Source organism: Malaclemys terrapin, assembly GCF_027887155.1.
Source record: "Malaclemys terrapin pileata isolate rMalTer1 chromosome 20 unlocalized genomic scaffold, rMalTer1.hap1 SUPER_20_unloc_1, whole genome shotgun sequence".
Lineage (NCBI taxonomy): Eukaryota > Metazoa > Chordata > Testudines > Emydidae > Malaclemys > Malaclemys terrapin.
In genome coordinates, this window is record NW_026530188.1 from 1,663,670 (window position 1) to 1,689,875 (window position 26,206).

General features: G+C 60.3%; 2 protein-coding genes across 3 annotated transcripts in view; one reads left to right on the forward strand and one right to left on the reverse strand.

The window, feature by feature from the left end:
• PTPN18 (protein tyrosine phosphatase non-receptor type 18) lies at positions 1–25,049 on the forward strand. The gene is made up of 18 exons (XM_054014759.1): positions 1–24; positions 2,924–3,142; positions 8,484–8,592; positions 9,364–9,440; positions 10,558–10,653; positions 16,904–16,942; positions 17,047–17,115; positions 17,390–17,452; positions 18,052–18,194; positions 19,403–19,469; positions 19,555–19,632; positions 19,755–19,838; positions 22,341–22,417; positions 22,839–23,104; positions 23,367–23,443; positions 23,812–23,839; positions 24,276–24,377; positions 24,621–25,049. Exons 1-18 carry the CDS (start codon positions 1–3, stop codon positions 24,686–24,688), a joined length of 1,686 nt encoding a protein of 561 aa, XP_053870734.1. The 3' UTR covers positions 24,689–25,049.
• The window catches only part of IMP4 (IMP U3 small nucleolar ribonucleoprotein 4), an 8,147-nt gene continuing 6,930 nt past the window's right edge, over positions 24,990–26,206 (reverse strand). For both annotated transcript variants that reach the window (XM_054014849.1, XM_054014850.1), the window contains one exon: positions 24,990–25,420. In XM_054014849.1, the coding sequence (XP_053870824.1) occupies positions 25,308–25,420 (113 nt within the window). In that variant the 3' untranslated portion in view covers positions 24,990–25,307. The remainder of the gene's footprint in view (positions 25,421–26,206) is intronic.

Here is a 26,206-nt window from a genome sequence, read left to right on the forward strand (position 1 = left end):
ATGCCGAGATATGATGACATCACTGTACTGAGTGATTACATCATGCTACCCTGTGACATCATCACATTACATCATGATGTGCTACGACATCCTGGCACCGTGTCATCACCCAGGCACGTTGCACCATCCTCATCCTCTGGGGGGAGCGTGGGACAGCCCCATGACATCATCCTACTGGCTCCTCCCATCAGCCCCCTGCCCCGTGACATCACAGCAGGGTGTGTCTGACATCACAATGCTGCTTAGCAATGTCAGAGTGCTCCAGCAGGATGGGGGCTTGGAGCCAGGACTCCTGGGTTCTCTCCCTGGCTCTGGGAGGGGAGTGGGGGCTGGTGGTTAGAGCGGGGGGGGGCTGGGAGCCAGGACTCCTGGGTTTTTGGAAGGGGAGTGGGGTCTAGTGGTTGGAGCTGGGAGCCAGGACTCCTGGGTTCTGTCCCTGGCTCTAGTCCTCTTCCTCAGAGCAGGGGTTCTCACAACAAAATTTTTAGTGGCCTCAGAATGCCGCTACCAAATCCTGCTGGTGCCACTTTGACAATTTTTCCTAAAATATTTAATTAGCTTTAGGGAAATCAAATAAATATGCACAAATCCAAATCCTTGTGATTTATTTATGTGGGGCTTTTTTTTTTTCAATAATCAAAATAATGGACCCTTGTCTCTATTCTTTACTGGACCTAAAGAGAATAGAAACACAAACAAGGTACTTTGCCCATTCTTGTCTTTGTTGTTGTTGTTTCTTTTGCTATTTTTTTTAAAGACTTGTTAGCTAGTAAGTTGCTGCTGTGAAAAGTGACACTTGTATGTTCGTATCACTTTTTTCACAGCCTCCCAGCTGGCTACAGAGTCTGCTGTGAAAAGTGATATTAACCAACACACAAATATTATTTTTCACAGCAGACTTGCCCAGCCCCTGCAAGCCTGGGGATATATCATGCCCTGGATGGGGAGTTGGGTAGGGAGGTAGCGGCGGGCGGGGGAGGCAGTGGGGGCTGGGGCAATGGGGGGCAGGGGAGGCAGGGCCAGCACCCCACCACTGCACAGGTGGGGCCAGAGCCCCAAGGCCAGATCCTATCGCCCGAGCCCAAAGCCCTGTGCATGGGGGATGGAGCCTGGGCCAGAGAAGGTAGCGGGGGGCTAGGATGGATGAGGGAGGGGTGGTGGTGAGCTGGAGGCCGGAGCCCCCCACTGGGGCGACTGGAGCCGAGGGCCAGAGGAGGCGGTAAGGCCAGAGCCTGCTGTTGCATGGCCAAAGCCCAGGGCTGGAGGAGGCAGGGGGGATCAGGGCAATGGGGGGTGAACTCACGGGCCGCCCCCTGCTCCTTCAGTGTTTGTCTCTCCAGAGGGTGGCAGGGCCCGACCTCTGCTGGTGGCCCCAGGGGAGGGGGGAGCCCCCATCGCTCCCCATGTGGCTGCGGCCACAAGAAAAGCCCCTGGTGGCCACATGCGGCCACAGTGGCCACATTTGAGAACAACTGAGGCCTGACTCTCAGCCGCCCCCCCCCCCCCCAGCTCTAACCACTAGACCCCCACTCCCCTCCCAGATCCCAGGATAGAACCCAGGAGTCCTGGCTCCCAGCCCCCCCGCTCTAACCATTAAACCCCACTCTCCTCCCAGAGCTGGGGATGGAACCCAGGAGTCCTGGCTCCCCACACCTCCCCCCACCCTCTCTACTACACAAGTCTCCCGTTGCTGTTGTTCCGATCACATTCTCCTCTTTCCAGTTCCTCCCCACAGGTTCCAGGCGAAGTCAGGGTCCTGTGACTTCCCCACGGGGTGGATGTCTCACCCTTGCCACTCAGCCCTTCCCCCAGGCCCCAGCCCCGCTATCCCCAGGAGAAGGCCGGGGTGGGAGACGTGCTACCTGGGTCAGTTCCTCCTTCCCAGACCAGGCCTCTCAGTCTCCCTACGGCCCCGGGTAGCCCTGCTCTTCCGCGTCATACGTCCAGCATGAAAACGAAGGCCTTGATCTCTCCGCAGACCCTGTCCCACAGAGCTGAGGGTGGATCTCCAGTGTCCTGGCCAAATCCAGATGGAGATCCAGATTTAGGGTTCCCTAAGCCCCCTGTGTCATTGAGATACAGAAAACGCCTTCACTTCCTGTCCTAAAGTCCTTTGAGGTAGTGTTATGAATGGCCGTTCCCCACCAGCCCCACACCAGAGGTGGCTGCATCTCTGTGCCGGGTGACCCATCCCTGTGCAGAGTTATGTGTGGCCGTTCCCCAGCTGCCCCGCACCAGAGGTGGCTGCATCTCAGTGCTGGGCAAGCCCTCCCCATGTAGCGAAATACCCGATATTAATGCCCTGGTCACAGTGGAATTGCACCTGGCACATGTGGTGAGGTTAGTCTCTGCTGCAGGTCATTTCTTGACTGCTGGAAGGTGCACAAAGCCCTGAGCTCAGACACGGGGGCAAAGGCTGAGAATTTACCTTTAGCACCACAGCCGAGGGGTGGTGTCGAGAAGGGGCTGTTATAGGGCAGCTTGGGGGCATTCTGGGGGAGGGGATCCCAGCTGAGGGGATTGTGGGGGAAGGATCCCACTAAGGGGTGGGGGGGAAGCGGGCCGGTCCCCAAGAAGGGCTGGCGACTGGCACGATGAGCCCCGCTCCCCCCAACTGTGGGGCAGGCAGGGACATCCCCAGGAAGCCAGAGGGCTCCGAGAAGGGGAAGGAAACAACCCAGAGCAAAACTACCCACAAACGTATAGCAAAAATTCCACGGGGAGGGCTCGGCCGGCGCTGAGATGCAGCCACCTCTGGGGAAGGGCACACGGGGGGAACAGCCGCACATAACGCCGCTCGGGGAGGGCTCGACCGGCGCTGTTCTCAGCGACCCTGCCCCAGAGGTTGGGGAGATTTCCGGCTTGGGCCGGGCGGGATCCCCCAGGTGAGGATGGGCCCGGACGCCTGGGTTCTCCCAGCTAGGCAGCCGCGCTCGCTCCCCTGGCTGGCGGCCCGCCAGGCTCAGGTCCGGGCTCGCCCAACCGGCCCGTTGGGGGGCGGGGACCTCAACTTCCTCTTCAGTCCGCTCCGTCCTGCGTCCTCGCTCCGGCCGCGGGGCAGCCGCTCCGCACGATGGACCAGACGCTGCGGGCGTTCCTGGGCGCCGAGCCCGGCCTGGCCCGGCTGGGCCAGGAGTTCCAGGTGAGGCCGGGCCGCGGGGCGAGCCGAGACCCCGCGCCAGCCCCTGCGCCGCCCGGATCCCCGGGAAATCCCACCCCCAGCAGGGAGAGAACCCAGGAGTCCGGGCTCCCAGCCCGCCCCCACCCTTTGCTCTAAACCTTTAGCCCCCACTCCCCTCCCAGGGCGAGAACCCAGGAGTCCTGGCTCCCAGCTCCCCTCGCTCTAACCCACCAGCCCCCACTCCCCTCCCAGAGCCGGGGAGAGAACCCAGGAGTCCTGACTCCCACCCCCCCTGCTCTAACCACTAGATCCCACTCCGCTCCCAAAGCCAGGGAGAGAACCCAGGAGTCCTGGCTCCCAGCTCCCCTGCTCTAACTCACCAGCCCCCACTCCCCTGCCAGAGCCGGGGAGAGAACCCAGGAGTCCTGGCTCCCCGCACCACTAGACCCCGCTCCCCTCCCAGAGCCGGGGAGAGAACCCGGGAGTCCTGGCTCCCAGCCCCGGCACCCCGCTCTAACGCACGGGACCCCACACTGCCCTCTCGGAGCTGCACAGGGAACCCAGGCGTCCGACAGCCCTCCGCCCGTCTCCAGCCCCAGTGCAAGTTTCTTTCTGTAATCATTAATCTGGGGCTTGGGTTTAACTTTCCATTGCTCCCGCCGTGCACAGAGTTAACTCGTCGCCTGCCGGCCAGCAAGAGTCAGAGCTGCAGGGAGCCCGGACGCCTGGGTCCTCTCCCCGGCCCTGGGAGGGGAGTGGGGTCTAGTGGTTAGAGCAGGGGGGGCCTGGGAGCCCGGACACCTGGGTCCTCTCCCTGGCTCTGGGAGGGGAGTGGGGTCTAGTGGTTAGAGCAGGGTGGGGGGCTGGGAGCCCGGACACCTGGGTCTTCTCCCCGGCTCTGGGAGCGGAGTGGGGTCTAGTGGTTAGAGCAGGGAGGCTGGGAGCCAGGACTCCTGGGTTCATTCCCCAGCTCTGGGAGGGGAGCAGGGGCTAGTGGTTAGAGCAGGGGGGCTGGGAGCCCTGGGCTGATCCTATGAGACGCTATTGGACGTCTCGGTTCCGGGCTCTGTCGCCCATCACTGCCCGGAGCAGTGCAAGTTTTCAGGCCCGGGGCAAGGCACAGCCGAGAAATGGCAAAAGCCGCTCCAGTTTTGCCCACAGGCTTCCCGCACCGCCAGCAGCTTTGTGGGCCCTGGGCATCGCTACAACATTCAGCAGATCCTCCTGGCAGCCAGGGCTGGGCACGGGGTGGGGCCTGGCCAGGGGGCACTATCCTCCTGGCAGCCAGGGCTGGGCACGGGGCAGGGAGCACCGTGCTGCGGGGCGGGGGCCTGGCCAGGGGGCACTATCCTCCTGGCAGCCAGGGATGGGCACGGGGCGGGGGGCACCGTGCTGTGGGGCGGGGGCCTGGCCAGGGGGCACTATCCCCTGGCAGCCAGGGCCAGGTCCTGGGGGGCACCGTGCTGTGGGGAGTGGGGCAGGGAGTGTTTTCCCCTGGCAGTCAGTGCTGGCCTGAAATCGTTAGTGGGGTGCCCCCTAGGGTCATTACATTTCCCCTCCATCTTGGGGTGACCCCGCCAAACCCCAGCAGGTGGATGCTTTCTGACCGCTACATTCCCCATCGTTTCTTCCTGCACACATTTCTAGTGTGTCAGTGCGGCTCTCCCCGGCTGCCTCGCCCCAGAAGTGGCTGCATCTCAGTCCTGGGCAAGGTACCGCTGCATCTAGACCGGTCAAGAGCTGGGAATCCAGTGGAAATCAGCCGTTCGGTCTGAGCGATCGATTCAGTCTGAAGGAAATTCCCAGAGTAAAGAATATTCTCTGGTTTGTGTTACTAGCAATCGGGTCATTAAACTGAAGTGAAATTGTCTGGGAACCCAAACATGGCATCCACTTTCCCCTTCTGTTTCACTTCTCCCTCCACCCCCCACCCTAACCACTAGACCCTCCCCTCTCCTCCTAGAGCCAGGGAGAGAACCCAGGAGTCCTGGCTCCCAGCCCCATGCCCTCTTCTAACCACTAGACCCCACTCTCCTCCCAGAGCCAGGGAGAGAACCCACAAGAGAAGGGAAGTGGGGGATTCAGTAAGGACAGTCCCTTCTGATACCAGTCTGCGGCTGTTCCCCAGCTCCCCATCCCCAGAGGTGTGTGCATCTCAGCGCTGGGCGAGCCATCCCTGTGTGGCGTTATGTGCGGCTGTTCCCCAGCTCCCCGTCCCCAGAGGTGTCTGCATTTCAGCGCTGGGCGAGCCGTCCCTGTGAGACGTTATGTGCGGCTGTTCCCCAGCTCCCCGTCCCCAGAGGTGGCTGCATCTCAGCGCTGGGCGAGCCGTCCCTGTGAGGCGTTATGTGCGGCTGTTCCCCAGCTCCCCATCCCCAGAGGTGGCTGCATCTCGGCGCCGGGCGAGCCGTCCCAGTCACACTCCCCGCTACTCCTTTGCATAACCGCAGCCTGGGAGCAGAAAAGGCCATGACATAATCCGAAATTCACCTCCACTGGGTCCTGGTTCTGGTTCAAATAGACCCTGTGTTGAGCAGGCACCAAATGCAAATTTCCCCTTATCACTGTGGCTTGTGACATAGCATCGATAGCATGAAATAGCCCCTCCTAAAACAGCGGCTGCCTCCTGCAGTTACAAACCACACTGCTTGCTCTCAGTGCTGAAATGCAGCCACCTCTGGGGCGGGGCAGCTGGGGAACAACTGCACATCACACCATAGTGGGATGGCTTGCCCAGTGCTGAGATGCAGCCAGCTCTGGGACAGGGCACCCAGGGAGCAGCTACGCATAATGCCAGATGGTGATGGCTTGCCCGGCACTGAGATGCAGCTATTTCTGGGGAGCAGCAAAGTTCACTGGTTGTCACAGTATAAAACAGCAGAAGGTTCTTTTTATAGGCTAGAACTAAGAACCAGGACTCCTGGGTTCCATCCTCAGCTCTGGGAGGGGTGTGGGGTGTAGCGGATTAGATCAGGGTGCGGCTGGGAGCTAGGACTCCTGGGTTCTGTCAGTGTCACCTTGGCCAGGTCCTGCCTCAACTTGGTGCCTCAGTTTCCCCGGTGGCTTTCCAGAGTCGTGCTGGGAGTGAGTCGGGTGGGGAGGGTTAATTCTGTGCAGCTCCGCGCTGGCCCGTCCTCCCCTCTGCCAGGGAAATGAATTTTCCAGAAGGGACTTTGTTCCCTTGTCTCTCGCCTGGCTTCAGCTGCTGATATATAAACGTAGCCCAAACCAAATCCCAGCTACCTCCGGGCTGGGGCCAGGTGGGGGGGGGAAGGGAAAGTGATGGAAGCCGGCACCCCCTAGTGGGGAAAGGCCCCGTGCCTCACTCCCCACCCCCTAAGCCAGCCACTCCCTTTATTAAATCCCCATCTCATATTCCAGACTTATGTACAGCTGTTTTCATTCCACTGTACTGGGTCTAGAGATCGGGATGGTTTGACCAGCGCTCAGATGCAGCCACCTCTGGGGCAGGGCAGCTGGGGAACAGCTGTGCATAACGCCGCACAGGATGGCTGACAGGCTCTGCTCCCTTGCTCAGCACAGGGGCTGCTCACCAGCCCTGCGTAGCAGAGCTGAAGTGAAAAGCAGAAGCTACCCCATGGGGTTAGTCAGTCCTGGGAACTGAAAACACGGATCCTGAAAGTGAATGCAACAGTGCGGGGAAATGGACCTCTCTAGGGGGTGCTGTGCTGCGGGGGGGCTGGGCAGGGGGCGCTCTCCCCTGGCAGTCGGGGCCAGGCGCTGGGGGGTGCCGTGCTGCGGGGGGCTGGTCAAAATCCCTCCCCTGATCCCCTGTCTCTCTGCACCCTACGTGACTAATATCCCCGATGCCCTCCATCCAGAGCTCTGGCCCCCGCACCATCCCCCACAGGGTACAGCTCAGGGGATCCACCAAGCCGACAACATCCCGGTTGTCTCCCTTTTGCCTCCAGCCGTCGGGACACAGGGGGGAAACTACGAAAAAAATTGTGATGGCGAAAAACCTCCGTCGGCCGGAGAGTTCGGAAGCCGCGGGAGCTTCTCTGCTCCAGATCTTCCCCCTCTGGGTCTTTCTCTTCCCTCTGTCCTTTTGGAAATTAAAAAACCAAACCTAGGGAATGAATAACCAAAAACTGTGTGATTTAGTCAAATCCGGCACTGAGAAGCCGAAAGCTGCCCGGGCCGCTCAGACCCAGGTTTTCTCCCCCCAGGTCCTGTTCTTTCTCCTTCCCCCGCCCCACCAAAACTTTTTTTGGGGGAAAAAACGGAGGAAATGAACATCAAAAACTCCGTGACACGCCCTGATCCCTAATGCAAGAAACTTTTATCTGCTGAGAAGCTGCAGAACCTGCCTGTCTCCTGCTACCTCTTCGTTCCACACCTGCTTTTCTCCAGCCTTAGTCAACAAAACTGCGGCAGCCAAACCTTGGCAACGCGAGAGCAGAAACCACCGGGGCGGAGCTGGCGCTGGAGCTGTGGCAAACAACCCGGCCGCTGGCGGGTCCAGCTGAGAACTGCCAACTACTGTAAACCCCTGCCTGCGAACTACTGACACAGCCACTCCTCCGCCCTGGGGCTGAAGGGAGCTAGTGACCCCTAGAGCCCACCCCCCTGAGCCCTCCATTCCTACCTCCCAGCCCCCCTGCTCTAACCCACGAGATGCCAGTCCCCTCCCAGGGCCAGGGCTAGAACCCAGGAGTCCTGGCTCCCAGCCCCCCCTACTCTAACCCCTAGACCCCACTCCCCTCCCAGAGCCGGGGAGAGAACCCAGGAGTCCTGGCTCCCAGCCCCCCCTACTCTAACCCCTAGACCCCACTCCCCTCCCAGAGCCGGGGAGAGAACCCAGGAGTCCTGGCTCTCATTCTGGAAGCAACTCCTGCACAGATTAACTCTCCCTGGAGGGTACTTCCATGGCAGGGGTGGGGTTTTTTTTCTCCTGCCTGTTCCAGGATGGGCGTGGGTGTGCTCACGCTGGGGCCCAGAGCTGGCAGGACCGGCTGGTCCGCTACTGGCGAGGTCAGAACCAGCCTGTTCCCAAAATAAACCTGACTCCAGTGCTCAGGAATGATCATCCTCATGCGAGCGGTCTCTGTGCCGCGTTATGTGCAGCTGTTTCTCCAGCTGCCCTGCCCCAGAGGTGGCTGCATCTCAGTGCCAGGCTAGTCTTACCCTTGGAGTTTGGGGGTGCTGGGAAGTCTGAGCTGGGAAAAGGGGCTGTGGTCACAGGGAATGGGGTGCCGTATACTTGAGTATTAGGGAGCCAGGGCATTAGCTGTGGGAATCACAGAGCTATCGGCTGCTGGGGTGCTCGCTCAGTCTCCCTGTTTAACCCCGTCTTCTCCACGGCCTCCTAATCCCCCTCCTGTCCTCTCTCTCCGCCCAGGACATCAAGGCCCAAGCCAGCGCCTTCCGGCAGCAACAGGGGTTCTCCGCGGAGGCTGGGGGCAGGAAAGAAAATATCAAGAAGAATCGGTATAAAGACATCCTGCCATGTGAGTGTGGGAGGGGGTTGCTGGCACTGAAATATGCAGCGTTATGTGCAGCTGTTCCCCCAGCTGCCCCACCCCAGAGCTGGCTGCATCTCAGCACCAGAGGAGCTGACCCTTGTGATGTTATATACAGCTGTTCTCCAGCTGCCTTGCCTCAGAGCTGGCTGCATCTCAGCTCCAGGCGAGCCATTTCCGGGCAGCGTTATGTGCGGCTGTTTTCCCCAGCTGCCCCACCCCAGAGGTGGCTGCATCTCAGGGCCGGGTTTCATAGATTCACAGATTCCCAGGCCAGAAGGGACCATTGTGAGTGTCTCGTCTCACCCCCTGTATCCGACAGGCAGGGCCGGCTCCAGGGTTTTGGCCGCCCCAAGCAGCCAAAACAAAAAACAAACAAACAAACAAAAGCCACGATCACGATCTGCGGCGGCAATTCGGCGGGAGGTCCTTCACTCCCAGGCGGAGTGAGGGACCGTCTGCCGAATTGCCGCTGAATACCTGGACGCGCCGCCCCTCTCCGTAGCGGCCGCCCCAAGCACCTGCTTGAGAAGCTGGTGCCTGGAGCCGGCCCTGCCCACAGGCCAGAGAACGGCCCCAAAATAATTCCTGGGGCAGAACTTTGAGAAGAACAGCCCAGCTTGATTTACAAACAGCCAGAGACGGAGACTCTGCTGCGCCCCTTGGGGAACTGGCCCCGTGGGTAATTCCTCTCATCGGTCACAATTGGTGCCTTATTCCCAGTTTGAATTTGTCAATCCCTCCCTCTCTCCCCGGCAGATGATCAGACCCGGGTCGTTCTGAATCTCTGCACGGACGAAGGGCAGACGGACTATATCAATGCCAGTTTCATCCAGGTAACCCTCCCCCCCTCCCCGCAGCAGGGGACGCTCTCCCCTTGCACCAGCACTGGCCCTGCCAATCCAGTGCAGCACTAGGGGCGCTCTGCTGCAGGGGGCGGGTGGGCTCAGTACGGGGCGGATGGGGGGCTCAGCGGGAGGCACTGGGCTGCAGGGGGTGGGATGGGGGGCTCAGCGGGGGGCACTGGGCTGCAGGGGGCAGATGGGGGGCTCAGCAGGGGGCGTTGGGCTGCAGGGAGTGGGATGGGGGGCTCAGCGGGGGGCGTTGGGATGCAGGGAGTGGGATGGGGGGCTCCGCGGGGGGCGTTGGGATGCAGGGAGTGGGATGGGGGGCTCCGCGGGGGGCGTTGGGCTGCAGGGGGCGGGATGGGGGGCTCAGCGGGGGGCACCGGGCTGCAGGGGTGGGATGGGGGCTCAGCGGGGGACGCAGGGCTGCAGGGGGCGGATGGTGGGTTCAGTGGGGGATGCAGGGCTGCAGGGGGCAGATGGGGGGCTCAGCGGGGGGCGTTGGGATGCAGGGAGTGGGATGGGGGCTCAGCGGGGGGCGCTGGGATGCAGGGGCGGGATGGGGGGCTCAGCAGGGGGCGTTGGGATGCAGGGGGGGATGGGGGGCTCAGCGGGGGGCGTTGGGATGCAGGGGGGGATGGGGGGCTCAGCGGGGGGCGCTGGGATGCGGGGGGCGGGATGGGGGGCTCAGCGGGGGGCGCAGGGCTGCGGGGGGCGGGATGGGGGGCTCAGCGGGGGGCGCAGGGCTGCGGGGGGTGGGATGGGGGGCTCAGCGGGGGGCGCAGGGCTGCGGGGGGGGATGGGGGGCTCAGCGGGGGGCGCAGGGCTGCGGGGGGCGGATGGGGGGCTCAGCGGGGGGCGCAGGGCTGCGGGGGGTGGGATGGGGGGCTCAGCGGGGGGCGCAGGGCTGCAGGGGGCGGATGGGGGGCTCAGCGGGGGGCGCAGGGCTGCAGGGGGCGGATGGGGGGCTCAGCGGGGGGCGGTGGGCTGCAGGGGGTGGGCGGGGGCTCCGCAGGGGATGCTGTGCTGCAGGGGTGGGTGGGGTTCACTGGGAGGTGCTGCCCTGCAGGTGGCGGGTGACTTATTTCCCCCCTTCGTCTCCTGCCAGGGGGTAAATAACAAGAGATGCTACATCGCGACCCAGGGGCCACTGCCTCACACCGTCCTGGATTTCTGGTGCATGATTTGGGAATACGGGGTGAAGGTGGGTGTAACGCTTCTCGGGGTCCCAGGTCTGGCAGTTGCCTGCTCACCCCCGTAGCTGGGCGCCAGCGCCCTGACACCCCTGGCCTTTCAGCCACCCACGCACACTCCTCTGGGCTGGGCCAGCCCCATCCCAGATCCTGTACCCCAAAGATGCAATGTGTGCCCCAAACACCCCTCGCTCCTGATGGGATTTCCTCTGCAAACGGACCCAGAAAGAGGATTTCTCCCACTTAGAATGCTCTTACGCTATCTGTGAACTGCTCATGCTAAACAATCGGTCCCAGCTTGGCTGACTCCCTGCGTACCTTTCCCGGCCCTGCGGAGCACGAAATCTTCTCTCCTTCACCGGCCGGGGCAGCTTTTCTATCAAATAAGGCATAAGTAATAAGACAGGCGTAATTGTACCATTTAATCCCCTACAAACACGATACATCCCGCACGTGGTTCAGACAGGCGTAATTGTACCGTTTATCCCCCTACAAACACGATACATCCCGCACGTGGTTCATTCTCTAATAAGAATATAACATTAGGGATCTATTATCGACCACCTGACCAGGACAGTGATAGTGATGATGAAATGCTAAGGGAAATTAGAAAGGCTATCAAAATTAAGAACTCAATAATAGTGGGGGATTTCAATTATCCCCATATTGACTGGAAACATGTCACTTCAGGACAAAATGCAGAGATAAAATTTCTCGATACTTTAAATGACTGCTTCTTGGAACAGCTGATACGGGAACCCACAAGGGGAGAGGCAACTCTAGATTTAGTCCTGAGTGGAGCGCAGGAGCTGGTCCAAGAGGTAACTATAACAGGACTGCTTGGAAATAGTGACCATAATACAATAGCATTCAACATCCCTGTGGTGGGAAGAACATCTCAACAGCCCAACACTGTGGTATTTAATTTCAAAAGGGGGAACTATGCAAAAATGAGGGGGTTAGTTAAACAGAAGTTAAAAGGTACAGTGACTAAAGTGAAATCCCTGCAAGCTGCGTGGGCGCTTTTTAAAGACACCATAATAGAGGCCCAACGTCAATGTATACCCCAAATTAAGGAACACAGTAAAAGAACTAAAAAAGAGCCACTGTGGCTTAACAACCATGTAAAAGAAGAGATAAAAAGAGAGATAAAAAGACTTCCTTTAAAAAGTGGACGTCAAATCCTAGTGAGGCAAATAGAAAGGAGCATAAACGCTGCCAAATTAAGTGCAAGAATGTAATAAGAAAAGCCAAAGAGGAGTTTGAAGACCGGCTAGCCAAAAACTCCAAAGGTAATAACAAAATGTTTTTTAAGTACATGAGAAGCAGGAAGCTGCTAAACAACCAGTGGGGCCCCTGGACGATGGAGATACAAAAGGAGCGCTTAAAGACGATAAAGTCATTGCGGAGAAACTAAATGGATTCTTTGCTTCAGTCTTCACGGCTGAGGATGTTAGGGAGATTCCCAAACCTGAGCCGGCTTTTGTAGGGGACAAATCTGAGGAACTGTCACGGATTGAAGTGTTACGAGAGGAGGTTTTGGAATTAATTGATAAACTTAACATTAACAAGTCACCGGGACCAGATGGCATTGACCCAAGAGTTCTGAAAGAACTCAAATGTGAAGTTGCGGAACTATTAACTATGGTTTGTAACCTGTCCTTTAAATTGGCTTCAGTACCCAATGACTGGAAGATAGCTAATGTAACGCCAATATTAAAAAGGGCTCTAGAGGTGATTCCGGCAATTACAGACCGGTAAGTCTAACGTCTGTACCGGGCAAATCAGTCGAAACAATAGTTAAGAATAAAATTGTCAGACACATAGAAAAACATAAACTGTTGAGCAATAGTCAACATGGTTTCTGTAAAGGGAAATCGTGTTTTACTAATCTATTAGAGTTCTTTGAAGGGGTCAATGAACATGTGGACAAGGGGGATCCAGTGGACATAGAGGACTTAGATTTCCAGAAAGCCTTTGACAAGGTCCCTCACCAAAGGCTCTTACGTAAATTAAGTTGTCAAGGGATAAAAGGGAAGGTCCTTTCATGGATTGAGAACTGGTTAAAAGACCGGGAACAAAGGGTAGGAATTAATGGTAAATTCTCAGAATGGAGACGGGTAACTAGTGGTGTTCCCCAAGGGTCAGTGCTCGGACCAATCCTATTCAACTTATTTATAAATGATCTGGAGAAAGGGGTAAACAGTGAGGTGGCAAAGTTTGCAGATGATACTAAACTGCTCAAGATAGTTAAGACCAAAGCAGACTGTGAAGAACTTCAAAAAGATCTCACAAAACCAAGTGATTGGTCAACAAAATGGCAAATTTAATGTGGATAAATGTAAAGTAATGCACATTGGAAAAAATAACCCCAACTCTACATACAATATGATGGGGGCTAATTTAGCTACAACAAGTCAGGAAAAAGATCTTGGAGTCACCGTGGATAGTTCTCTGAAGATGTCCACGGAGTGTGCAGAGGCGGTCAAAAAAGCAAGCAGGATGTTAGGAATCATTAAAAAGGGGGTAGAGAATAAGACTGAGAATATCTTATTGCCCTTATATAAATCGATGGTACGCCCACATCTCGAATACTGCATACAGATGTGGTCTCCTCATCTCCAAAAAGATATACTGGCACTAGAAAAGGTTCAGAAAAGGGCAACTAAAATGGTTAGGGGTTTGGAACGGGTCCCATATGAAGAGAGATTAAAGAGGCTAGGACTTTTCAGTTTGGAAAAGAGGAGACTAAGTGGGGATATGATAGAGGTATATAAAATCATGAGTGATGTGGCGAAAGTGGATAAGGAAAAGTTATTTACTTATTCCCATAATACAAGAACTAGGGGTCACCAAATGAAATTAATCGGCAGCAGGTTTAAAACAAATAAAAGGAAGTTCTTTTTCACACAGTGCCCAGTTAACCTGTGGAACTCCTTGCCTGAGGAGGTTGTGAAGGCTAGGACTATAACAGGGTTTAAAAGAGAAGTGAATAAATTCATGGAGGTTAAATCCATTAATGGCTGTTAGCCAGGATGGGTAAGGAATGGTGTCCCCAGACTCGGTTTGTCAGAGGGTGGAGATGGACGGCAGGAGAGAGATCACTTGATCATTGCCTGTTAGGTTCACTCCCTCTGGGGCACCTGGCATTGGCCACTGTCGGTAGACAGGATACTGGGCTAGATGGACCTTTGGTCTGACTTGGTACGGCCGTTCTTATGTTCTTATGTAGACAGGCGTAATTGTACCGTTTATCCCCCTACAAACATGATACATCCCCGCACGTAGTTCAGACAGGCGTAATTGTACCGTTTATCCCCCTACAAACACGATACATCCCGCACGTAGTTCAGACAGGCGTAATTGTACCGTTTATCCCCCTACAAACATGATACATCCCCGCACGTGGTTCAGACAGGCGTAATTGTACCGTTTATCCCCCTACAAACACGATACATCCCGCACGTGGTTCAGACAGGCGTAATTTAACAGTTCCTACATGTGCCAGGGTACCCCTTGCAGTTTCAGGCTGCGGTGTGCGCCGATGTGCCCTTTCCACGCCTCCGGCGTTGTGATTTGCCCCTCCGGACGGATCCACAGTTTGCAATTTCCACACCACCGCCGGGGATCGGCTCCAGGGACACTCGCGTGGGTGCCGGTTCTCCATTGCGTGTGGTCCAGCCTGCGGGGATCGTGGGATCGGTGCCAGCGACCTTTCCTGCGGAGAGGCCGGTTTCCCTCCGTAGATCGTCCTTCTGCAAGTTTCTTTAGCCACTCACGTTTCTCCAGGGACGTTCTCCAAGCGGATTTCTTGCTGTGCCCACCAATACAGGAAACCGTATCGCAGCCTCTCAGCCTACCTCTGCGGGGTCAGCTCGTGTCTCACGTGTGTCCGCAGCTGGCTTCTTCGAGGCCCCGGGTCTGCGTGTCACGGAGCGTGGGCTTGGCGTTGGGCGGAGAAGCAGCACGCCGGATTAGGTGTATTTCCAGGATGGGCCAAGGAGTGGAACAGGTCTGTCCCCAATGATTTTCCCAATTGGCTTCGGAGCGCGTCTGTCGCGTCGTTCCTTGTGCAGAACCTGGCGACGGAGCTGGACCGATCTAATGTCCTAGGGTCCTGCCCTTCGTCTTTTCCGGTGGGTCGCAGAATTTGGTGCGGGCGCCATCACCAGCCGTTCCCCGCACAAAGATATTCAGTGGCTCCTGGCCAAATCTTTCTGCGTTCAGCAGCATTTCCTGAACGGGTCTGCGCAGCCAAATCCTACGCCGCGAATACTCGGAAGTGTCGCGAACCGCTTCGTTTTCAGCCATGGGGCGGCGCTGCTTTCCCACCGGTGGGGCTCCGTGGTTGAAAGCCGTTTGGGGACCAAGCCCAAGGCTGCAGGGTCTCCGTGGTTGCAAGCCGTTTGGGGACCAAGCCCAAGGCTGAACGATTTTCTGGTTTGGGCACGTAGATTACAGGAGAGAGCCTGTCTGCTGAGCGCTGCCAGTTCCTGGCAGACCTACAATTCCTTTGCTTTCCTCGCCTCCGGAGCTGTACAGCCCTGCCCGGATATACAATTTGTGCAGATATCCACATCCGCAGATGTGGATATTTGCAGGGCTCGACCTGATCGAATCCTTCAAGTCGGAACTGGTTCCTTTCAGCTAAGTGCAGAGATCCCCACTGGGCAGAATTTGCATGGTCACATCAGTGAAAGACCAGGACGTGTTCTTCTGATGGCCTCTAGGCCCCAAATTCCATCCCGTTGAGCGCTGGCGAAGTGTAGGACCCGTGCCAGGACCGCGTGAATGCCATCTGCTCCCGGAAACTTGCTGGCGACAGGACAGACACTAGGTTTGCCGTAATCTCCCGCGGCTTTTGCAAAATCCAAGGGCTTCGCTTTGCGGCGCTTGGCACGGCTCAGAAGCTGCGGGGATGACGCTTGCCAAGTGGCCTGCGGGGCGGCCTCGTGTGACGAGTGGCTTTATGCATCACTTTCACCAGTAACTGCACGCGCTCGTTCCTCTCCCTAAAATGCCACTCTCACTTTTAGGGAGCTTGGCGCCATGCGTAGGCCTCCTGGGCGTGGAATCCGGATGGCCTCATCTTTTTGTTCCATCCGAGCCGTCGAGACCGTGTTGAAGCGGACATGCGAGGCTTTTCACGGCAGAATTCCGTGCCACCCTTTCATGAGCCGGGGCCTGAACGCCAGGCACGGAGCTGAAGCTCGATCATCACACGCTCCTACAACGTCATCTTCCCTCACCTTCTCCCAGGACAGTCACAGAAACATGTATACTCTCTTTGGCCCGCCGGCTAGTCCCTCTTCCTCGCCGATGTGTCGCCCAAGACTATCCGAGGATCAATTCATCTCCCGGCTCTGGCTCGTTGATAAATTTCCTTCCCTGGCACGAGCGAGATGAGCTTTTATTGGCCCAACTTCTGCTGGGGAGAGAGACGAGCTTTTGAGCTTACAAAATGAAAACAATCCCATTCTGCTAGCGCTGCACGGCTGGTCCCCAGCGGCACTGTCCCAGAGGTGGCTGCATCTCAGTGCCAGGTGAGCCATCCCTGTGTGGCGTTATGTGCGGCTGTTCCCCAGCCGCCCCACCCCAGAGGTGGCTGCATCTCAGCGCCGGACGAGCCTTCCCACTCCCAGATACCCCTTTGCATAACCGCAGCCTGGGAGCAGAACAGGCCGGGAAAAGGTCAGAAATTTAACTCCCCTGGGTCCTGCTGCCGATTCAAACGGACCAAGATCCGGTGTCTTTTGGGGATGAACAGCTACCCCCAGGCCAGACAGCCGGGCTCCCAGCTAAATCCGTTCCTCCTGCTTGCCGTGGGGATGAATTTTGAGGAGTTCTGGGCTTTTTGAAACGGCCCCCCCCTCCCATGTTACCCTTTGGGGGTAACTACCCTGCAGGACGTGGGCTGGGTGGAGTGAGTCTGTCAGGGCTCATGTGAGAGCTGTTTGCAAATTGTATGTGTGTGTGTGGGGGGGGGGGGTTGCCAAGGGGAGCCAGGACTCCTGGGTTCTCTCCCTGGCTCTAGGACGGGAGTGGGGGCTGGTGGTTAGAGCAGGGGGGCCTGGGAGCGAGGACTCCTGGGGTTCTCTCCCTGGCTCTGGGAGAGGAGTGGGGTCTAGTGGGTTGGGGGGGGGGTGCTGGGAACCAGGACGCCTGGGTTCTCTATTCCAGCCCAGCCAGGTACTGTTTGGAGCACGCTCCTTCTCTCATTCTTTTCCTAACTGTTTCGTTCCCTTCCTTCCTTCCTTCCAGGTAATTGCCATGGCCTGTCGGGAGGTGGAGATGGGGAAGGTGAGTGTGGGGGCCCATCCGTGCCCACCCCCATCCCCTGGCTGTGGGGAGAGTCTGGGGGGCGACCCCCATGGACTCTCCATGAACTGACTTTCCCTCCTTAGAAAAAGTGTGAACGCTACTGGCCGCTGAACCAAGAACCGCTGCAGATCGGGCCCTTCTCCATCGTCCAGGTACCAGGGAGGGGTTACAGGGACACCGCTCCCCTTCACTTCCTGTCCCAAACTGCTGCTGGGCAACTCCATCCTGCCCCAGAGGTGGTTGCATCTCAGCTCCAGCTGATCCGTCCCTGTGCAGCGTTATATGCAGCTATTCCTCAGCTGTTCCTCGCCTCACCCAGAGGTGGCTGCAGCGGTGCCTCTCTATGGAGACACTAAAGGCGCTTCATAACCCTGCAATGTCGGCCCCCTGAAGCCTCTGCTGCAGCAGCTTGTCTCTGTCTCTCAGATCAAGGAGCAGGAGCTGAATCCGGACGTGATCGTCCGCACGCTGAGCGTCGGCTTCCAGAACGTCAGTGAGCTGCGGGGGCGCCATGCGGCGGGGTGGGGGGCTGGGCAGGGGGCGCTCTCCCCCGGCAGGGCTGGCACTGGGGGGTGCTGTGCTGTGGGGGCTGGGCAGGGGGCGCTCTCCCCCGGCAGGGCTGGCACTGGGGGGTGCTGTGCTGTGGGGAGCAGGGCCGGGGGCTGGGCAGGGGGTGCTCTCCCCCGGCAGAGGTGGGCACTGGGAGGCGCTGTGCTGTGGGGGGCTGGGCAGGGGGCACTCTCCCCCGGCAGAGGTGGGCACTGGGGGGTGCTGTGCTGTGGGGAGCAGGGCCGGGAGCTGGGCAGGGGGCACTCTCCCCCGGCAGAGGTGGGCACTGGGGGGTGCTGTGCTGTGGGGGGCTGGGCAGGGGGCGCTCTCCCCCGGCAGAGGTGGGCACTGGGGGGTGCTGTGCTGTGGGGGGCTGGGCAGGGGGCGCTCTCCCCCGGCAGAGGTGGGCACTGGGGGATGCTGTGCTGTGGGGAGCAGGGCCGGGAGCTGGGCAGGGGGCACTCTCCCCCCGGCAGGACCAGGTGCTGGGGGTGCCGTGCCATGGGGAGCAGGACTGATGCCAGCCGTTCCCTCCCCAGGAGGAGCGGCCCCTCACCCATTTCCAGTACGTGGCCTGGCCGGACCGCGGGATCCCCGACAATTACAGCCATTTCCTGGAGATGATCGACCACGTGCGATTGAAACAGGGGGATGACTCAGCCCCCATCTGCGTGCACTGCAGGTAGGGGGCGCTGTGCTGTGCTGGGGGGGGGGGTGGAGGGCTCAGCAGCGGATGAGTGGAGGGAGGACCCAGTGGGGCCTCATTAGCCCCTCACCCGGGATGGAGAGAGATCGTGGTCTTCATAGCCAGGGGTCTGCTAGAAAAAATTAAGCCCCGCCCTCAAATAAAGCCCTCCCACAATCCGAACCCCATCCTCTGACTGCCTCCCCTGCCATGAGCTCCGCCCCTTTTCTGCAACCTCAGAAGTGGTGCAGAGCAGTCGTTGAATGGCCAGCGGTAGGGTTCAGAGTAAACGCACAGAGATGGGCAGAGTCCCACTCATACAACGATCATTAGCATCCAGAGTTAACACCGATGTCAAAACGAATCAAGTCCCCATTTAACACTAAACATTAGGGTTCCGAGTTAACAGTCGCGGTTCGACACGCCACACCCGCATTTAAACCTCAAGTTTTAGGATCCAGCGTGAACGGCCATGTCAAGGTGTCCCTATTTCAATCCCAGTTGTTATATTTCAGAAGTCATGGTCATACTGAAATGACCTATGTCCCCATTTGAAAGACAATCATTAGGCTTCAGAGTTAACGGCCTTGTTGAGATGAGCTATAGCCCCTTTTAAAAACATAATTATTGGGGTTCACCGCTAATAGCCATGCTGAGACAAACCATGACCTTAGTGAAACGCCAGTCATTAGGCTTCAGAGTGAACAATCCAGCCATCTGGGTGGATGATGTCTGCTGAAACCCATCATTAAAGTCCAGGGCAAATACCCAGTGTGATGACACCCCGTTGTTCACCCAGGCCTTACGGTTTGGGGTAAACATCCCACTGTCGACACCCAGGATGCCCCATTTAACCGTCCGTCAGAGTTCAGAGTAAACGCCTACTACAGATGGTCATTAGGTTTCAGAGTGAACGTGCACTGGCGATGCACGAAGGTTGTAGCCGTAGCCATTAGGGTTCAGAGTGAATGTACCCCAGAGGTTCCGCATCATCGCTCCATTCATTAGGGCTCAGAGTTAACACCCACCAGAGATGCGTGAAGGTTGAAACTGTAGTCGTTAGGTTTCAGAGTGAATGCCCACAGGCAGTGTGTGGGGTGAAGGGCCCCTTTGCCCCCGAGAGGGATTTGATTTGAGGCGGTGGTAGCGGATTCTTCTTCACCCATTTCCTTCCTGCTTCCTCCCCCTCCCCCCCCCCCCGGCAGCGCTGGCTGTGGCCGGACCGGCGTGATCTGCATCCTGGAGCACGTGAGACACCTCCTCCTCCAACAGGTACCGCACGTGTCCGTGTGTGTGAGCGTGCGTCCGACCCGCGGCTGCCCCCTGCTGGACTCACGAGCCTTCTCCTGTTTTTCAGAGCATCCCCCCGAATTTCAGCATTTTCGACATTGTCCTAGCGATGAGAAAGCAGAGACCGTCGGCCGTCCAGACGCTGGTGAGCCCCCCGGTTCTCCCCTTGCCGGACGCCCACACCGCGCCCTCTGCTGGGAGAGGTGGGGCTGGGGCCGCTGGGAGCCCCCACTCCCCTAACACGGCCGTGTCCCCTCTGTCTGGCAGGAGCAGTACGAGTTCCTGTTCCACGCCGTGGCCGAGATGTTCCGCTCCGCCCTGGCCACCGCCAAGTACGAGAACCTCAAGGAGGTGAGAGGGCCCATCCCCTCCAGCCGGGGGGCGCCAGGGACCCACACGGCGCAGGGCCCATCCCCTCCAGCCGGGGGGCGCCAGGGACCCACGCGGCGCAGGGCCCATCCCCTCCAGCAGGGGGGCGCCAGGGACCCACGCGGCGCAGGACCCATCCCCTCCAGCCGGGGGGCGCCAGAGACCCACACAGCGCAGGGCCCGGCCCCTCCAGCGGGGGGCGCCAGGGACCCACGTGGCGCAGGGCCAGTCCCCTCCAGCGGGGGGCGCCAGGGACACACACAGGGCACAGGGCCCGTCCCCTCCAGCGGGGGGCGCCAGGGACACACACAGGGCACAGGGCCCGTCCCCTCCAGCAGGGGGCGCAGGGACACACACAGAGCGCAGGGCCAGTCCCCTCCAGCGGGGGGCGCCAGGGACACACACAGGGCACAGGGCCCGTCCCCTCCAGCGGGGGGCGCCAGGGACACACACAGGGCACAGGGCCCGTCCCCTCCAGCAGGGGTTGCAGGGACACACAGTGCAGGGCTTGTCCCCTCCAGCAGGGGGCACAGGGACCCACACGGCGCAGGGTCCGTCCCCTCCAGCAGGGGGCGCAGGGACACACACACAGGGCGCAGGGCCCGGCCCCTCCAGCAGGGGGCGCAGGGACACACACAGGGCGCAGGGCCCGTCCCCTCCAGCAGGGGGCGCAGGGACAAACACAGGGCGCAGGGCCCAGCCCCTCCAGCAGGGGGCGCAGGGACACACACAGGGCGCAGGGCCCGTCCCCTCCAGCAGGGGGCGCAGGGACACACACAGGGCGCAGGGCCCAGCCCCTCCAGCAGGGGACGCAGGGACACACACAGGGCGCAGGGCCCGGCCCCTCCAGCAGGGGGCGCAGGGACACACACACAGGGCGCAGGGCCCGGCCCCTCCAGCAGGGGGCGCAGGGACACACACACAGGGCGCAGGGCCCGGCCCCTCCAGCAGGGGACGCAGGGACACACACAGGGCGCAGGGCCCAGCCCCTCCAGCAGGGGGCGCAGGGACACACACAGGGCGCAGGGCGCGTCCCCTCCAGCAGGGGGCGCAGGGACACACACAGGGCGCAGGGCCCAGCCCCTCCAGCAGGGGACGCAGGGACACACACACAGGGCGCAGGGCCCGGCCCCTCCAGGGACACACACAGCGCAGGACCCGGCCCCTCCAACAGGGGGCACAGGGACCCACACGGTGCAGGGTCCAGCCCCTCCAGCAGAGGGCGAAGGGACACACAGGGCGCAGGGCCCGGCCCCTCCAGCAGGGGGCACAGGGACCCACACGGTGCAGGGTCCAGCCCCTCCAGCAGAGGGCGAAGGGACACACAGGGCACAGGGCCCGGCCCCTCCAGCGGGGGGCGCCAGGGACACACACACACACACACACACACACACACAGCGCAGGACCCGGCCCCTCCAGCAGGGGGCACAGGGACCCACAGGGCGCAGGGCCCGGCCCCTCCGGGGGGGAGGGCGCACAGACACACTAACCCTAACCCGGTTATGGTCCCACTCTGCGATCGAGCCCCGATCCCCGCATCTCTGATTTCCACCCCGAGCCCGATTTCCCCCCAGGTCCACCCCCTTAGCCCCTCCCCCCACTTGAGGAAGTCCCATGCGCCTTCCTTCCCCTTTCGATTCAGCCCTGGAGTAAACAGCTCCGTTGGCCTGTGCGGTACGGGGGCGGGGGGGGAGGGGGAGATCTGGATCCTGGGGGCCCGAAGGGTCTGGGGGGGGGGAAGAGTGTGAATCAGTGGGTGCACTTGGGGGAGGGGCACACGGGGGGAATTGGTGTGGGGAGGGCTGGGGGGGCAGGCTGGAGCAGTTGAGAAGGAAGCGACCTGGGGTGCATGGGGGGGGGGGGGGCTGGAGCAGTAGAGGAGGGGTGTGAGGGGCAGGACTTGCAAGGGGGGACTCAGTTTCCCTCCCTTCCCCATTTCCACCCCCCCATGGGGCTGAAGGTGGAGCAGGAAAGGACTGGGGGTGCCGGCTCCCATCTGGCCCCATAGCGGAGAAGCCCAGAGGGCTTTAGGTTTAGCTCATAGGTGAGCTGGTAACAAAAGGCATGGGAGCTGGCGCCCCATAGAGGGGACAGGCCCCAGCCCCATTCCCAGCCCCCCTAAGCCAGCCAGTCCCTGTCCTGGGGCCAATGGGAGCCGGTGCCCCCTAGACGGGACAGGCCCCTGCCCCATTCCCCGCCCCCCTGAGCCAGCCAGTCCCTGCCCTGGGGCCGGCTGGCCAGAGGGGTGTATCTGGGGAGGGGCAGCTGCGTGGAGGGATGGGGGGCCAGGCGGAGGCTGTAGGGGGGGCACTCTCTGTTCCTTCCCCAGGGCCGGCCCTCCGGCACCGGCAGGGTTAACTGCCCTGCACCCGCAGCCCGTTGTCACACTTCCTGCGGGAGGAAGCGAAAAGCCGGTGTCAGCACCAGGCCGGGACATCTCCCCCAGCTCCCCCCTCCCCGGCTCACCCCTTCCTCTCCCTGCAGAACCAGCTGCCCCTGTACGACGACGCCGTGTCCCTGCGCCACCCCGCGCCCCTTGGCAAACACAGCAGCGTCTTACGGTGAGTGTGCGGCCAGATGCAGCCACCTCTGGGGCGGGACAGTGGGGGGAGCAGCCGCACGTAACGCCGCCCCGGGGAAGGCTGGGATGCGGCCACCTCTGGGGCAGCCGGTACCTTAATACTGCAGCAGCTGCCAATGTAGCCTGGAAATGGGTAGTCATTAGGGGTCAGGGTTAACGCCCCATTGGGCGTTAGCTGCAGCCCAGGAGGGAGCTCTGAGCACCCCCCCTCCTTTCCCCACAATGCCCTGCTTTGACCCCCCCAACCACCCCCTCTCCAATAGACTGTGCTGAGTATCTGCTCCCCCCCAGGGCTACTGGTTACAGGACGGGCGGAGGCAGGGAGCCGGACTTCTCTCCCTGGCTCGGCCTTGGGTGGAGCATGTCCGTCGCCACTGGTGCTACCCCCCTTCCTCCCCCAGGAGCATCTCGGTGCCGTCCGAGCCCACCCCGGACCTGCCCCCTAAGATGACTGACACCTACGCGGTGGTGAACAAGTTCCGCCGGGGGGGCGGGCCGGCGGCGGCCTCCTCCCGGCAGACCAGGCCTGGCGGGGGCAGCCCCGAGTGGTCCCCCATCGACCCCAGCGGCTTCGGGGGGCTGCAGGCCCATTCCCTGCCCGGGAGCCCCGTGAAACGCCTGCCACCCAGCCCCAGCTGCGAATACACCCCCAACTCCACCAGCGCAGGTAGGGCAAGGGGACCCAGGAGTCTGGGACCATGTATCTGATCTGGGGGGGGACCCAGGAGTCTGGGGCCAGGAGGGACCATTGGTCTGATCTGGGGGGGAGGGAATGGGATGGGACCCAGGAGTCCAGGCCCATGGCTCTGATGCAGAAGGGGGGGGACTCGGACTCAAGAGTCCTGGGGTGGCTCTGACCTAGGGAGGTGGGACCCCCAGCTGCCCGGGGGGGGGGCATGCGCTGATCCCTGCCCCTCTCTCTACTCCAGGTGACGCCAGCCCCCGGGGCCCCCCTTCGCCCTGCCCCAGCCATGGGAAGACCGTGCTGCACAGTGTGAAACCCCTGGTGAGTTCTTGCCCCCCGCCCCGGGCCAGCGACCCCCTGCCCAGCCAGCCGCAGCCAGAGGGGGGCTCGAGGCCGGTAGGTCAGGTGGGGAGGAGGGTTCGGACTCAGGACTCCTGGGTTCTCTCCCCGGCTCTGGGAGGGGAGTGGGGGCTGGTGGGTTAGAGTAGGGCGGGGCTGGGAGCCAGGACTCCGGGGTTCTCTCCCCGGCTCTGGGAGGTGAGTGGGGGCTGGTGGGTTAGAGCAGGGGGGGCTGGGAGCCCGGACTCCTGGGTTCTCTCCCCGGCTCTGGGAGGGGAGTGGGGGCTGATGGTTGGGGACGAGGACATGAGTCAGTTTCTGTCATTCATTTTTCTCCATCTCATCTCTAGGGTTTTCTGGCGTCTCCCCAGAAGAAGGGTGAGTGGGGTGGGTGCAGTGGGGTGGAGGAGGGCCGGGGCTTATACAGATAAACAGGGGGAGGCTAGTTCGGTACCTGGATGGGAAACCCTGGCAGTGGGAGTGCATGCGGCATTCATCACAGCCTCGCACCCATGCCTTTCCCCAGCCACAGCTGCATCTCAGCGCTGGCCGAGCTAGCCCAGTGCCGTGTTGTGTGGCCGTTCCCCAGCCGCCCCACCCCAGAGGTGGCTGCATCTCAGTGCCAGCTGAGCCGTCCCTCTGCGGCCTTGTGTGTGGTTGTTCCCCAGCCGCCCCGCCCCAGAGGTGGCTGCATCTCAGTGCCGGCTGAGCCGTCCCTCTGCGGCCTCGTGTGTGGTTGTTCCCCAGCCGCCCTGCATCTCAGCGGCGGCTCTAACAGGAGCCAGGGAGGCCTCATTGTTTTCTCTTCCGCCAGCCTCCAGCTCCCCCCGCCTTGAGTCTATGTCCAGCTACGAGCCCGTGGACGCCTCACCTGGAAGGGGCTGCAGCCCCCTCCCCTCTCCGGGCAATGGTCTTGGTAGGACGTGGGTGTGAGGAGAGGGGTACAGTAGGGGGGCAGCCCCCAGGATGGGGGTGGGGCAGGCCCCGGCTCTGATTGGGGATATGAAGGAGGTGATGGGGGAGAGCCCAGGGCTGTCACAGGGAGGGGACCCAGGAGTCCTGGGCTGGGCGGGGGGAACCAGCAGCAGTTTGGATCTGGGGAGTCTGGACGGGGGATGGAGCGGTAAAGGCCCCTCCCTCATTGTTGTCTCTCCCCCAGGCTATAACTTCCGCATCGGGAAGCCAAAAGGCCCCCGCGACCCCCCGGCTGAGTGGACGCGGCTCTAGGGGGGGATGGGGTGGGGCGCCAGGGCCTGTGCCCCTCCCACCCCAACCCCAGATGGACTGAGCCGAGCCGCGGCCCCAGCATCACCCCCTGGCACAGAGCGAACCGCCATCAACTGACACCAGGCTGGGAGCCAGGACTCCTGGGTTCCCTTCCAGGCACAGGAAGAAGAGTAACAAACTCCACCTCCAAATCAGTAGGGCACCGCTGTGAGCTAGGCCCTACAGCTTGGGGGCATGGGGATAAATCCCACCCCCGGCAAGATGGGAACAGCTGTGAACAGACAGCAGCAGAAACCAAACCAAGGGTCAAACCAAGCTGTGTATTAAAGCAGACCCTACAAAAATAAAAATGTGAAAACAGCTCTGCTGGTGCTTCCCCCTCCACCGCAGGGCGATACCCACGGGGCCGGGGCAGCACCCCGATGGGCCGGCCTGGGACCTGAAACCACAGCTGGAGACGTCGGCATCCTTCTGGTCCTTTGCAGTCCAAGACTCCAAACCGCTCCAGGTTAAACTCCCAGCCGGCGCCGAGCGAGCACCCCTGCGATCTCTGGCTGCACGGGCCCCATGTCCTGTGTTCGAGCGCGAGGGGGCGGCCGCTCTGGGCCAGGCCTGCCCCTTAGTCGGCGCTCAGGAACTGCCGCTTGCGGGCCGTGTTGGTGTAAGGATGCCAGCGCCACTCCACGTCGGCCGTGGCTGCCTGCTCCAGCGTGCCCAGCTTAATCATGTACACTGTAACGAGGGAGGGGCGAGGGGGTCAGCGGGGTGCCCCCAGGAAGCACCCGCTGCTGGGGAGCCCCCCACCCCCATCGCTCAGGGGACGAGGGGCAGGATGGGACACGTTTTCTGTAATCGATTGACGATGCCCATTTGTGCCTCAGTTTCCCTTGGATTCTGCACAGCTCCCCGGCATGGGGGGAGCTATAAACCAGCACTGGGGGGTGTCTGGCCGCCCGGGCTGCCATGACTGGGTCAGTCAGCAACTGCTGGGGAGGGGGAGAATAACTGACAATGGGACCCTCCTGGGTGTGCGGGATGGGGAGAGGAGGCTGAACCAGAGTGCCTTGCACAGGCATCACAGAAACTTGGCGGAATGAGGATAAGCACCGGGACACGGTAATACCAGGCGACAAAACCAGTCGTGCCGGGGAGTGGCACTAGATGTGAAAGAAAGCGTAGACTCAAAATCTTAAATGAACCAAACCGTACCATGAAATCTCTCTGGCCAGTAACTCCGTGCTCGACTAATAAGACTAGAGCGGGAGGGATATTACCGACCACCTGGCCAGTACCGGGAGAGTGACTATGAAATGCTCAGGGAGATTAGAGAGGCTATAAAAATAAACTCAATAATAATGGGGGATTTCAACTACCCCCACACTGACTGGGTCCATCACCTCAGGCCAGGATGCAGAGATGAAGTTTCTTGACACCTTAAATGACTGCTTCTTGGAGCAGCTGGTCCTGGAACCCACCAGAGAAGAGGCAATTCTTGATTTAGTCCTAAGTGGAGAACCG